At 40.1% G+C, this 15,034-nt stretch overlaps 2 protein-coding genes across 3 annotated transcripts; both read left to right on the top strand.

Annotated features, from left to right (window-relative positions):
- The first annotated feature begins 258 nt into the window (after window positions 1-258).
- On the top strand, window positions 259-3,265 carry bmp10l (bone morphogenetic protein 10, like). Its single transcript, XM_075456223.1, has 2 exons — window positions 259-783; window positions 1,112-3,265. Exons 1-2 carry the CDS (start codon window positions 441-443, stop codon window positions 2,164-2,166), a joined length of 1,398 nt encoding a protein of 465 aa, XP_075312338.1. The 5' UTR covers window positions 259-440; the 3' UTR covers window positions 2,167-3,265.
- A 2,445-nt stretch (window positions 3,266-5,710) lies between these two features.
- On the top strand, window positions 5,711-14,699 carry smad4a (SMAD family member 4a). Of its 2 annotated transcripts, XM_075456267.1 has the most exons (11): window positions 5,711-6,072; window positions 7,331-7,687; window positions 7,804-7,978; window positions 8,270-8,299; window positions 8,380-8,583; window positions 8,734-8,841; window positions 11,328-11,378; window positions 11,451-11,634; window positions 11,897-12,065; window positions 12,332-12,470; window positions 13,458-14,699. In XM_075456267.1, exons 2-11 carry the CDS (start codon window positions 7,448-7,450, stop codon window positions 13,670-13,672), a joined length of 1,515 nt encoding a protein of 504 aa, XP_075312382.1. In that variant the 5' UTR covers window positions 5,711-6,072; window positions 7,331-7,447; the 3' UTR covers window positions 13,673-14,699. The 2 variants fall into 2 exon arrangements, with proteins under 2 accessions (XP_075312382.1, XP_075312383.1); XM_075456268.1 differs by lacking the exon at window positions 8,270-8,299.
- The last annotated feature ends 335 nt before the right edge of the window (window positions 14,700-15,034 follow it).

Here is a 15,034-nt window from a genome sequence, read left to right as displayed (position 1 = left end):
TCGAGTGTAATTATTTTATATCTACACAATAGTTAATAAGGCTCCATCTTTTGATTTCGTTATGAGACGTTAATCAAGGCCATATCTATCTAAAGTAATTGCAAGAGCAGTGTTTATCCAGAAGGAAGGCCTGTATCAAAATGAGGAAACATCAGAGGTCTTTATGGATAGTCATAAGTCCCTAGTGTGGTGAGAGAGAGGAGGGCAGAGCAGGGCCTTAGTGACATCTCCAAACATGTCAGCACAGCACATTGGACAGCGCAGCCCTGCCCTCAGAACCAAACTGCAGGATCAACAAGGGCAAAGCAGTTTTCTCTTTGGTCCCAATAGCAACCTGTTGTCCTTTAACGAAAGAGACTCTGCAGGTATCTTCTTCAAGAGATCCACATCTTCTTATCTGATGCTTAGTCTTTGGATATAAATCTTTCCTCTGCTCAGCCATGACCGTCCTAGTTTTCTCCAAACATGGGTTTGTCCACACTCTCAATGCCATGCTACTGGTTTTGATGGGTTTGAGTTGGAGCAGTCCAATCCAGCCTGGTGAGAGCCACCACCGGACATCACTTGGTGTGGATCTGGGAGATAATCCGCTCCTTGGTGCACAGGACTTTCTGAGCCAATTTCTGTCCACACTGAACCTCACCAGGCTGAGGCCCCAGACCAGGCCCCTCACTGCCCATAAAGAGCCACTGCCCGAGTACATGTTGGAGCTCTACAACCGATTTGCAAATGACCGCACTGCTGTGCCATCTGCAAACATTGTGCGCGGTTTCCAGAATGAAGGTACAAACTTCTTTTTTTAATAACACCATAAATCTCTTTTTTAGAAATTTGTGCTTTACGTTTAAATATTCATATTCATTCTTATTGAGACAATGTTTGACAACTCTGATTGATCAAAGTGACACTGTAAATGTGAAATTGCTCATTGGTGTTGTTTTATTTTGTTGTATCTTACCAATTTACAAATGATATAAATAAAATAACAAAACCTTTTAATTTTTTTAATAAGGGCAAATTTTGGGGTTTTAGAGTAAATTTGACTTGAGTTCTGACTACAGAAACTCACATAAGAAACACTGAGAAACCCCTTCTGGTATTTTGATTTCAGATTCCTCCCCCTATGGTATACGAGCCAATGGTGTAAGGATACATCCCCTGCTGTTCAATATTTCCATGCCCCACCATGAGCACATAACATTAGCTGAGCTTCGTCTTTTCACTTTGGTGCGGAAGGCCCAAAGACCGTACGCTGGCTTTGACTGCAAGGTGACTATCTACAAGATACACGAGGGTGTTGTTTGGACAAAAGAGGTGGGGAAAGAAGACAGAGGGAGGGATAAAGAGGAGGTGGTGGAAATGAAGGATTTGGAGGAACTGGTGACAAAGCATATCCATGCCAAAGATAATAGCTGGGTGTCGTTTGACCTCACTCATGTGGTTAAAATCTGGCGGAAGTCAGGGTGCGGAACTCATCGACTGCAAGTTCACGTTGCAAGTCTGGGGTCAGAGGAGGAAGGGGCCACACACGAGGCCACAGAAGAGGGCCAAAGTTTGGTTGAGATTGATATTGACAGGGGCTTGGAGGGAAAACACAGCGCAGTGATGATTGTTTTCTCAGATGATCAGAGCAAAGACCACAAACAGGACAGACAAGAGCTGAATCAGATGATGAAACATGAGAATGATCTTCCTGAGAGCGCGGGAAGGAGCCAACAACCTTTCAGCGGGGATGTAAATCACAACGCTGGACATGCTAGCCATGATGAGCAGGATGAACTGTCTGTACAGCAGCTGCAGTCCAACCTTATCTACGACACACCTCCTCGAATCCGTCGCAATGTTAAGAGTGAGTCATGCAGGAGGACACCTCTCTTTGTGGATTTCAAAGACATTGGATGGGATTCATGGATCATCCAGCCTCTTGGGTATGAAGCATACAAGTGCAACGGTGTGTGCAACCCACCTTTGACCTCAGAGGTATCACCTACCAGACATGCCATAGTACAGACGCGACTGAGTGTCAAAAGCCCTGAGAGAGCGTCTCGTGCCTGCTGTGTGCCCACAAAATTGGAGCCAATCTCACTCCTTTATCATGATAATGGAGTGATAACTTTCAACCACAAGTATGAGGGAATGGTGGTAGCAGAGTGTGGCTGTAGATAGTATTACTCAGAGATAAAGACTGAAAAGATAAAGATCTAAATCTATATATTTATTATCTTCTCATGTGCTTGTTTCCACAATTTGTTTCCACAATATCTGAGATCTCATACAGTGGACTTAGTTGTAAATTAGGGGATGAACACATGATGTAAATTTGCAATTGTATAAAGGCAAATCAGTGAGTATTGTGTTGATTTAGAAAAGAAACCCTTCAAAGCAACGCTGCAAAGGTTTTCCAACAGCACTGCCATGGTTTATTATAATTATTTGCCATCTTTATGTTTTAGATCGTTTTGCAAGTGCCACATTTCCTTGTACATGAAAAGTAACAGACCATATTCATTCAGCACAACAATGAATAAGATGAAGAAACGAGAAAGGTTGGATAGAAAATATCTGAACACTGTGGTGCAAATTCCTGTTCAGCCTTTTCCAGAAAAGGAGAGCGAATTAAAAGGCTAAACTTTGAAGCTCCAATATTAGCAACATTTGGAATCATATGGATACGTAATATATTTTTTTGTTCCTATACATCTGGATAAGAACAAAAGATGCACATTCAGAGCAGAGTTTCAAAATGCAGAACATGAATAAAGTTAAGTTTATAGCACAAATGGTTTTTACCAATGGAAGTGATTATTCAAGCAAAATCTGCATATAGAATGACTTTATCAAAATGATATGTCTGCTTTTTTTTTTTTTTTTTTTTAGTATGAAAAGCATTGTTTGTTATTAAATAACAGTCTTGCCAAAATGCTTTAGAAGGAGATGAATGTGCTGCAAATTTGTGAATTGTCTTTGTGCCCTGTGGCATCTTGGAGCTACTGAGATGATTTAAAGACTGTGACATTTTGGCTGCTATTTGCTTGCCAAACTTGCAGAAAAAAATGTGTTTTCGAGGGCTTTCAACCAGGAGAGGATTTTCACGGTGTCTTGGAGATCCTCGGGGCCTCTTGTCTGAAAATGTAATTTCCCTTTGGAAACATTGCTGTCAGCTGCTTTGAATTCGTTCGTTACAAGCCATTCATATCCTGCTTTTTTCTCACACACGTGAATATGAATGCTACTACGGTTGTAAGAATAAACATCTGAATACAAATACATTAATTGAGCAATCTTTGATGGCACACATTGTTTCATTGTCAGGCTTTCACATCACTCTCCAGTGAAGAACCTTAATCCCCATCCCTCTAGCGTCACATGCCAAGCGAGCCTCTCTCTGCCCGCTTCCATGCCATAGTGATAAAGAGGTGTCAGAGCCTGGAATCTTGTAGACCATCACTCAGGGTGAGACGCCACTCCAAGTGGCAGCATTTGTGAGAGGGTGGTGTCAGATTCCTGGTCTCCAGCGCCAACATGTTCTATTGACAACCCTGCCATCCGGTTGCTTGGTGCACTCTGAGCCCTCCCACTTCCCTTTTCTAACACCGGTATGCTTATGCCCTTATCATAGCCATGGCAACGGTGTAAATGGAAAAAAGAAAAACACGTCACATCATCACCTAGCTTCTGCTGTTAACAGTCGGAAGTAGATAATGATGGAATAATGCTGCGGAGCTTTCTAGCTTAATGGGATCGTGACTCAGCATGCAGATTTACATGGGCCAAGTGCGCAGGGCCTTACTGATCTGTGATTTTCTTTTAAACTGTAGTGTAGTTTAGGCATGCTCTAAAATAGTAACACTACTTTTGAAAACTTGATCTAAATTAGGGGACTCAATTTGTTGAAATGCAATATGATGTTTGTGATTTATAAGACTATGCTGTGTTATTCTAGGGCAGAAAAATCAATTTTTGTTTTAAACTACAACTTCCCATAGATTTTACTAAATCCGAAACATTTCTTCTTAAATGTAATGTCAATTACTGTTGTAAAACGTGGAGGAGGATAAGAGAGTACATTTACCCAAGTGACGTACGTAAGTGCAATTTTGAGATGGTCATATTTTAAGAGCGTATTTTATTTCATTTCATTTCAGAGTTTTATACTTCTTGTCCAATACACGCATTAATTGCATTTTGTTTGACAATCTTCTTTAGATGAGGAAGATTATGATTTTAAGACTATGATTTGTGAATTTCACACGGTGTAAAGTGTTTTTCAGGATACAACTCGAAATTGCAAAAAAAGTTGGGGTGCTTGTGTAAAATGTAAAAAAAGAATACGATGATTAGCTAATTTTAAAAACTAATTTTCTATTCACAAAAGAGAACATATCAAATGTTGAAGGTGAGACATTTTACTATGTCATTATTTTGGATTGTAAAACACTTTGTTAAAGAGTAAACCAGTGGTTTCCAGCCTATTTGGCTGATCTTCGATCGGGTGTCCCTGCATTTAAAAACACAGATACACTAATCAGCTGTAACATTTTGACCACATGCCTAACAGTGTGATGGTCCTCCTCATGCTAAAGAGCTCACAGCAAGGACAAAGAACAGCTGAGGGTGTCCTATTGTGACTGATCCCCTGAGGTTAGCGATAAATTCTCTGAGACCTGGTTGTGAGGTAGGAGTTTTCAGCTTGCTTTCCCAGATGTCTACAGATCATCAGATTAGTATCTGGGAAGTTTTGAGGCCTGGTGAACACTTCGGACTCTTCGAAACGTATATTGAAGAAGTTGCTGAGCATGTCTTCGTCATGGGCTTTGTGGAATCACATCCACCCAGCCCTTGACTATTGTAACATATTGTGCCATCTCTTCCTACCAGGCACAGTTCACACAACAGGTTACACATGGGAACTTTCAGTTCCAAACAAGATGCCAACCGTGCATTTAAAATTTAAATTCTTCTTGCAGTTGTTTTAGCACACATTTGTAAAATAATAGTTTCAATGGTCTATAATTAGGAAAACATCTGTCTTAGTGAAATTTTAAACCGCTACGATGTATATTTCATAAATATAATAACACTGAACACTGTATGTTTGCTAAATTGGGAAATTACTTGACAATTAACAAAAAAAAAAAAATATATATATTTTAATATATATATATATTATTTTTTAATTATTTTTTAATTTTTATATATTATTATTATTATTATTATTATTATTATTATTATTATTATTATTATTATTATATTATATATTATATATATATATGCCATGTCCCGCGATGGATGGATGGATATATATATGTATGTATATACTGTATATAGGCCTATATATATTTGGCCAGACCAACAACAGAATATCCACCAAGATAAATAAAGACTTGTTTACTGTGATAAGGTATAGACTGTGGAGGGGGCTTTCCATCAAAGACCAAAGGTGAATTAAATTTTCCCATTAGGTTGCACTAAACACAAAGGTTAAGGCATTGCTATGAATCTGTCCACCCCATGCCTCAAGGCTAAAGATCTTGATTAGCAAAACAGGTAAAAAAAAACTTTTTAGATCGACAAATTGGCTACTGAAACAATGATGCAAATATTTTTTTTATTTGACATTTTTTTACGGTTAACAAAACGTTAAGACTGCGAAAACCTGTAAATAAACTATCAAGGAAAATAGCTGCACCGCAGCGCCACGCCTGTCACATTTTATGCGTGCGTGCGCAGTTGGAGCGTGGTGGGTGGAGGAGATTTTTTTGTTTATTTTCGTGGCCAGCTAGGCAGTAAACGTGTTGTTATTAGCTATCATTATTTTAGCATTAATTGAGTGTGAGACATTTAGCGTATGAACGAGGAGCGAACTTAACAAATATGATACTGTTGCATTTAGCGAGGCTCTGAGGATTCAGAAAACAAGGTTAGCAACTGAGCTAGCGTCAAGTTGATGAGCGTATGTGCTAGCAAGCTAGCCAAAATAGTCCTAAAGCAAGCTAGTTAACGTAAAATAAGGCAGCAGGATTGAGGTGGATAAAGCCATTCTATTTTCTTCTTCCACTGGAACTAGTCACTGTAAGTAAACATATTAATTTTCTGTTTATGTGTGTAATTGTTGGACTGTAGCTCTCTAGATTAGGTTTAGCTAAGTGATGGCAAATGCTATTGAAGCCACTCAACATTAGCGTGGCAAAGCTAGCTAACGCCATACCCTTAAATAAAAGGCACATTCACTGTATATACGCATTCAGTTCAACGCTTTGTTGTAAGTAGAATCATAGCAGTGCACAATTGTAATGCTTTTACACAAAAATGTGTTTCTCATGTTTATTAGCTGCGATAAATAGCCTACTATGTCTAACGTAAACAAAGTTGAGCGTGAGCATGCTCTAAATACGTTGCCCTTAAGTGTGAAATTCGTTTATATATTAATTTGGCAATATTTCTAAACGTTTTCGTTGTAGCCTGTGAGAATAGGTATGGAGGTACATTAGTTGGGCTTCATTTAAGCACGTATCTGAACCGTGATGCAGGGGTCATCAGTTTTAATGTACGCGCTACACGTTCAGAGCTGCACTGGCGGTGCAAAATATTTATCTGTTCAGTGCTTGTATTTTTCATGCTTTTCCTGTATTGTAATCTTCTGTGCTATAATTAAATATTTTAGGTTGTGATATGTTGACTTTCTGCCTTTTGTCTAGTACCAGCACCTCACTTTGTTTTAGATACATTTGTAAAATTTGGTGCTATCTAATACAACAGCTTTTCCATAAATTCTACTCCTGTAAAGCATCTACAATTTTCAATTTTTGTTGACTTTCGGTGATCATTTTTACTTAGTTTGTTAGTGAGGTGCACCTCAATAACACACGTGGGCATTGGGAACACTTAAATGTAATGCGTCCAATACACAACCATCAACGATTGAATCGTCAAAAAGATCTTGACCTTGTTTGAAAAAGTAAATGTTCAATAGATATTTCATAAAAACTGCTTTAGATACGTCATCTATTGCAATTTCATTCGCTCATGGAGACTAACCGAAAGAAAAAGGCTAAGAAGCGAAATATGTTGTCACAGACTTATTTGAATAAGACCAAATAGTTCCTCACTAAATATATACTAAACTTGCACAGAGGATTCGGTTGGAATAAGAAGAAAAATAGTAGAGGTGTGAAGTAGAAGTAGAAGTGTTTTTTAATTTTTCTTTTTTTTAAATTCTTTCAATGAAATCGGGAACTTTGTTACATGGCTTGGAATGACCCTACAGTGCTATAATGATAACCTCTCTGACACGTGAAGTTAAATCATAAGACTACTCTTTCTGTTTTAGGTCGCCAAACGTGGGCTTGCATTGAAGCAACACTCATTTCACCTTGACACCCTTAGTACGTAAAGCCTAGAGGACACAACTGGAAAGCCTACTCAAGATTGAAACTTCAGGAGCAAGATGTCAATCACAAACACTCCCACCAGCAATGATGCCTGCCTTAGCATTGTGCATAGCCTTATGTGCCATCGACAGGGGGGAGAGAGTGAGAGCTTTGCTAAGCGAGCGATTGAGAGTCTTGTCAAGAAGCTGAAGGAGAAGAAAGATGAGCTAGATTCTCTTATCACAGCCATCACAACAAATGGAGCTCATCCCAGCAAGTGTGTCACCATACAACGAACTCTGGATGGACGCCTACAGGTAAAGTGCCAAAATTGTTCAGTTTTTGTTGCTGTAACTGTAGGAGATAAGTGATAAGTGAGAAGCGTTTAGAATCTCATGTTGTCCTTATTTCTGTCCTTCTTTCAATGCTCCAGGTTGCAGGACGTAAAGGTTTCCCCCATGTTGTCTATGCCAGATTGTGGCGATGGCCAGATCTACACAAGAACGAGTTAAAACATGTGAAATATTGCCAGTATGCCTTTGATCTGAAATGTGACAATGTCTGTGTCAATCCATACCACTACGAGAGGGTCGTTTCTCCGGGAATTGGTGAGTGAGAAAGGGAGGTCTGTCTGTCTGAGCTGCACTTTTATGATTTTAGCTTATTTACAGACGTATAAAAAAAAATTTGGTACACAGAGAGTGTAAGATTTATACAAGCTGGTGTATTGTAGATATCTTAAGCTATTTAAATGAAAGATGTGTTTACCAATGATCGCTTTTGCTCATATTGAGTGATTTGACTGAAAAAGCCACGCTACAATTCCACTCAGAGTATTGACCTAAATTAACTGAGAGAGTGAAACTGATCCATATGTCTTCCTGTTAATGTGTTCGCAGACTTGTCTACACTCACCCTTTCAAATTCAGGTACAGGGCTTTCCTTTTCCTTGTCAAAGATTTTTTTTGGATGTTCATCTTTCTTAATCATGTCTGTCGTTTTCTGCCAGGCCCGCTCATCGTAAAAGACGAGTTCGACTATGATAACCAACAGTCTCACTCGAGCTCTGAGAGCCTCCTGCAAACGATCCAGCATCCACCGTCAAGACCCGTCCCACAGGAGACATTCAGCAGCCCTGCTCTACTACCCCCAACAGAGGGCAGTACTTCAGCTTCAACATCTGCTTTCACTACCATTAGCGCTGGACCTTCAAGTGAGAACCACAGGGTCAATTCCTCCCATCGCAAGTTTTTCGATAATGCAGTCAGTTGAATTTGCTGTTGAAACTGAAACTTGTTGCTTTTAAAGCTGTTAACATCTCTGTTGAAACTATTTAGCAACGTAAGCGTCTCAAATCTTCCAGATCCTACCCCGAACTGGAGCAGAAACAACAGCTTCACCCCAGCGGTGCCTCAGCACCAGAATGGGCATCTACAGCACCATCCACCCATGCCTCACACAGGGCATTACTGTAAGTGGATGGTGAACATAAATATTTTAAAAACTCCAAAGTTAGTTTGGAAAAATAGTACAGTGAACCCTCGTTTTTCGCGGGGGTTATGTTCCAAAAAGAACCCGTGATAGGCGAAATCCGTGAAGTAGTAACCTTTATTTTTTTTACAATTATTATACAATGAAATACTCCATAATACATTAAAACCAAAGAACAAAACCTTTTTACAGGCCCAAGCATTTGTTTAACACATAAAAGTACTGTATAAACGTTTTTTTTTTTGTTTTTTTTACAAATAACTACTGTAGCCTACTGTAAAATAATAATTTTAATCATCAATACGAACTGAAGGCTTCAAATTGCGGAGATCAGCGCCGCCCCACCGCGACCCGAGTCACTGGATTAGAACGGGAGAAAATGAAAAATGATTTTGAAAAAAAATACAAAGTACAGTGGGACAAATAGTGACTCACGTGTATTTCACTGCTCTTCTGACTGAGCCGCTGCATCCTGACTCCGCTCTGTAGCGTTTTTTTCTTCTAAAGCCTGCGGTGCAGGTGTGTTTTTTCGAGAGAAGAACATAGTTATCGGTAGTTGTTGTCGCTCTTTTTTCTTCTGGGCAAAATAGATTCTTATATACCGACATGCCACCATCGATTATGTTTGAGATCTGTAATGAACGTGTACGTGTACATATTAAACCGCAACGTTATTGACACACAGGTAGAGTAGAAGCGGAGAGACTGTTTAGCCAATCAGAATGCAGAACACAATGCACGATGCAAATCCGTGAAGCAGCGAGACCGTGAAAGGTGAACCGCGTTATAGCGAGGGTTCACTGTACACACCTGTTCTGGCAAATTAACAAGTGTTAAATTCATCAGTCTGTTTCCTCTCTTCAGCCAATGGAGAAGATGTGTTATTAAAATAACAAACTCTGTTCAACAGATTAGCTAAAAATGACGGCTTAAAGGTAGGGTAGGAGATCCTGGATTTTGAGTCCAGCGAAGCTGCATTTTGAAAATACACAGGTAAAAAGTCCCAACCCTTTTCTTCACTTTCCCCCCGAAGCCACGCCTCTAGAGTACATGAACGCGCACGAGCACGAAGGTGCACGAGCGCTGTTCTGACAGCAAGCATCGATCGTTGCCGTATTTAGTATTTAGTATTTAGTTTATGCTAACTATACGTTTAATAATGCTAGGTGCTAGCCAAGCTGGCTCTAGTTTAGCTTCCTGCCAAGCTTCGTTCACGGAGCAGGGTACGCGCACAGGGGGAAGGAGGGGGAAGGAGGGGGAAGGAGGGGGAGGGAGGAGCAGATTGCAGTTTGATAGACGGCATCAGAATCCAATCATTGTGAACGGTCCGTTCACAATGATTGGATACTGTTTTTCCTAGATTGTACGTTCTAGAGGCCACTAAAACTTTTCATATTTGTGTCAAAACTTTTAATTAATTGGTTGCAATGGGGGTGTGAAGAGTATTTCAAGCAATATGTAAAAAAATGTTCCAGAAAAAGATCCCCTACCCTGCCTTTAATCCTCATGGCATTTGTACTGTAAACATGATTATTAGTCACTTTGATGTTGAAATGAATGTAGTTTTTATCAGACATTAAAGCTGCAGTCTGCAAGATTTGTTGTTGTCATACGTAAAGTCCTACTTTTTGGCATTTTAAGAGTTTACATGATCTATCAGAACGCTTGAAGTTGAAAACGGTGACCTCCGTAGTCGCAAAATGCAAGAAATGCTTATTTTTTAACCGAAAAATAAAAAGTTATTCAACTTCCTGTCCCGCCCCATCAAAACACATGAGAACTCGTGCACGTAGACGTGCACGCCAGATGTGCCTACACGACTCCTCATTCATCAACTCACCTGTCATTTGCGATCATGGAAGACACAGTAAGTAGACTAGCCCGTAATGAAGTTCAATAGTCCAGATAAATAAGCGTGGGGACGAGCCTACCTTGTATCGCGCGTGCACAATCGGTGATTGACAGGCAGCAGAGCCCAGCTCGTAACCTGATTGGTTACCTTTTACCGGTCCGGTCTGCAATTTTGTAAACAAACCTGCTGGCTTTGGAGGGACCTAGCGGGACATATAGGGGACCTAGAGAACTCTTTTTTTTTTTTTTGTATTGGGGTATTTAATGTACTACTTTCAGAATCCCCGGACAGTTCCAGGCATTATGCTTGAAAAAGAGTTGCAGACTGCAGCTTTAATGCTGATTTGAATATTAGTAAAAGTGCTGAAGCAATCGATGATTTAGATTAAATTTTTTCTTTTAACCAAGAAATGATTACACAATTGTTAACACGTGACAGGCTGAGGTAAAACTTATGTGGTTGAAGAGTAACTATAGATATTAAACATCAACCTCCATAACTGACAGTTAACAGAGTCTTGTCGTTTCCAGATCATGCTTCACCGGCTGTATGATCTCCAGTGATTTCTAATTTATGTTTTGAAGTTTTAGAATAGGATTTGATGTCTTTTTCAGGGCCTGTTACCAATGAAATTGCATTCCAGCCCCCCATATCCAATCACCCCGGTGAGTATCAAGCTGTCTGTGCCATGAATATGTCACAAGTGCAGGACATTGACGTTTGGTCGCTCGTTGCAGCTCCGGATTACTGGTGCTCCATTGCATACTTTGAGATGGATGTCCAGGTTGGTGAGACATTTAAGGTGCCATCCACCTGTCCAATAGTAACTGTGGATGGTTATGTGGATCCATCTGGAGGGGATCGCTTCTGCTTGGGCCAACTGAGTAATGTCCACAGGACAGAAAATATAGAGAGAGCCAGGTATTCAGCCACATGCTTCCAAATGTATCATTACACAGTTTATTCAAGCATTTCTAGTTCAACACACACACAAATAAAGTATATATTTAATATGGATACAAATAAAGACTAGTCATGCTTCATTAGTGTTTTGTATTTGATTATATCATGTGTGAATGGCTTTGCTCTTTAAAATATGTTTCATCAATGATAAATGATCATTTTCAACACCTTACTTGTCCTGCTTAGATTACCAATTATTTCCTGTTCCTCGTATCTATAGACTCCACATCGGCAAAGGTGTGCAGCTGGAGTGCAAAGGTGAAGGAGACGTGTGGGTGCGCTGTTTGAGTGATCACGCAGTGTTTGTGCAGAGCTATTATTTGGACCGAGAGGCTGGACGCGCTCCAGGCGATGCTGTTCACAAAATCTACCCCAGCGCTTACATCAAGGTAAGATCGCAGCACCTCGCTCTTATTCTGAAAAGCTGAAACATTCCATCAAGGTTTGTTCAAAAAGTCGCACATTCGCGATCTCTTTTAGAAGGTTATATTATAATCTAAAATATAAAACAATATAAAATGATTGGACTCTCCGTAGTCACTTGAAACTTTTTAAAATAAAAACACCTGTGTTCTAAGTCTGATGTGATTGTGTTAACATTGAGTCTCACAATCTCCTTCGATCAGTTTTTAGCAGTTGTCTTGTCCCTTGCCAGGTGTTCGACTTGCGCCAGTGCCACAGGCAGATGCAGCAGCAGGCAGCGACAGCTCAGGCAGCAGCTGCAGCTCAGGCAGCAGCAGTGGCTGGGAACATTCCAGGGCCGGGCTCTGTGGGAGGCATCGCTCCAGCCATCAGTGAGGGCTCTTACTGCTGCACTTAGCCTTGAACAAGTGTATTACTGTGATTGCTTCTCATCATTTAGCTCTATTGTGGATGAAGGGGTGGGGGGTAAGTCTAGTTGAATAACAGACTTTCTTATGGCACTGCTTTGCACAGCATTGTGACCAAGAGAATTCTAGATCTGTCTGTGCAATAAAATAGCCACTGGCTGCATCATAATCATGAGAGAGTAAGAAAAGCTGAACATATCTTTAGGAGTCCTTTACATACCAGCTGTAATTTTAGGAAATCATTTAGATTAGATTAGATTAGATTCAACTTTGTCATTGCAGAGTACAAGTACTGCAACAACGAAACACAGCATGTAACCAGAAGTGCAAAGAAGCAGAAAGTGTGGAGTATTAGGACAGGATGTGGAAGCATTGTAGAAGCTTCTCAGTAATAAGTGAACAATGATGCAGCATCAAATGTATTTTCTCTCGGCGGTCCGAGATTTATTTGATAGAGACCGAATGGACCAACTGAATAAATGTTAAAATGATTTAGATTCAGAATCAAGAAGACAGAAAAATGATGGTATGCTATCATAAGATGGGCCGAATAGACCCATCTTATCAAGTGTTGTCATGTACTTATTCACACCTCAGTGGCAATTTAGTGCAAGAAGAACAGAAGCAGTGGAATTGTGAATTTACACTCCACCGCTCTCTTTCGAGGTTTCTCATTTGGTCAAATAGTAAATAATAATTTGGTCAAGAGTATTTTTTTTATTATTTATTTTTTAGCATTGCTCAACATTACCACAGACTCAACATCTACAGCATGTGGTGTGGAATTTAGTTGAAATGCAGGGGTAATGAGTGGGCCGAGCTTAATTGGAGACGTGAGGATATAAGATGTATGTGCTCTGCTTAAGTAGGCGCAGATATGTGAAATATCCCTGCTTTGGCTTTGGCCTGTAGCGTAACCATCTAAAATTCTGCCTGTGAATCCCTCTGCAGGTCTGTCTGCCGCCGCAGGCATTGGTGTTGATGACCTGCGCAGGCTGTGCATCCTGCGCATGAGCTTCGTGAAGGGATGGGGGCCGGACTATCCGCGGCAGAGCATCAAGGAGACGCCCTGCTGGATTGAAATCCATCTACACCGAGCGCTGCAACTATTGGACGAAGTCCTGCACACCATGCCCATAGCTGACCCTCAACCTCTGATTGAATGAAAAGACAAGAACGTAACAAAAAAAAAAAGAAAGAAAAGAAATAAAACTCCATCTTGACTGTGCTTTTAACAGACCACTCCACCTATAGGCCTGGAGTGCCAAAAGAGGACTGCAATCACATGGATTCTGTATAGGTTGTAGGAGTAGAAACAAGGACCTAAAGTGGTCCAAACACACAAGCTTTTTCAGTCGCAGCCCAGTGAGCAGCTTCCAGTACAGTGTCTGTAAATTCAGTGACTACCAACCAACAGCCAGAGGAACATGTGGGTCGCACCAGGAGGAGTTGCTTTACTCTGGAAACGTGCTACCAAAAGGATGCAAATGAAATGGGGAGCCGGGGCTCTCTTACTGGAACTGCACTACAACACGGAGCGATCAAGCCCCGTGCCTCTCGTTTCTCATTATATCACTAGATAACTGACTGAGGTTAAGAGTCAACGCTGTTTTAATTAGACTTGGATTTGTGGGAAACAAATGCGCCACCAAGAGATTTTTAGCTGTCGAAAAAAGAAAAGGAAAAAAAAATCACTCAGCCGCATTTCATTGTGGACATTTTCATATTCACAATTTCAAGATTGTTAAAGAGTGCTCATATTGGTTGCTTTTAAAATGCGTACATTTCTTTTTTTTTTTTTTTTTTAAGCTATCAGTGTTGTTGCCCTGTCTGTACATCGTAAATATGTTTTCCACTGGAGTATACTGCCGGTCCAGTTCTCCTTTATTTGGCTTCCTGTAATTGGAGTTATTTTCCCCCATTGCCGATCAGGACGTATAAGGAAAATTGTACTTTATTTGTGTGCTTGTAAGATGTGATCTTAAATCAAATTTCCAAAGCTGACAGTAATTGTTTTTTTTTTCCTTTGGGAGGTTTATTCTTCATTTTAATTTGTTTTGACAACAGAGAATATCACTTGTCCATTTTAAAGTTCACCATTAGAGACTCATTTTTATATTCAGTCCACTCTGTTACCATTCCACCCCCCAAGAACTCCAAATAGTGGAATTATTAAAATTTTTTAAAACAAAAGATCGTTATGCACCTAGATCAATTCTATTTTGTCTTGTTTTATAGTCTCATTTGTGGTAACTTTATGTATCCATATCATCTCCGAGCATAGTTGAGAATTGTTGTCGCCAAAACGGGGCTCATTGCGCCCGTCTCCCTAAAATCTTGTTTTCAGCGTCAAACACTCAGCCGCAACAAGTTTGAAAGATGTCTTCAGCCATGCCCTTGATACTATTAGATGGTTTGGGTGTTGCAGCAGTTTAAAAACAGCTCACGAACACTTAGGTTTTAATTTGTGAATAATCTGGACGACACTTGGAGTAATCTAACAACCAACAGAGTAATTGAGGGGTGAA

This window comes from Odontesthes bonariensis, chromosome 22 (assembly GCF_027942865.1).
Source record: "Odontesthes bonariensis isolate fOdoBon6 chromosome 22, fOdoBon6.hap1, whole genome shotgun sequence".
NCBI lineage: Eukaryota > Metazoa > Chordata > Actinopteri > Atheriniformes > Atherinopsidae > Odontesthes > Odontesthes bonariensis.
The sequence above is the reverse complement of the archived record's forward strand: the minus strand, read 5'-3'. Positions and strand labels throughout refer to the sequence as shown.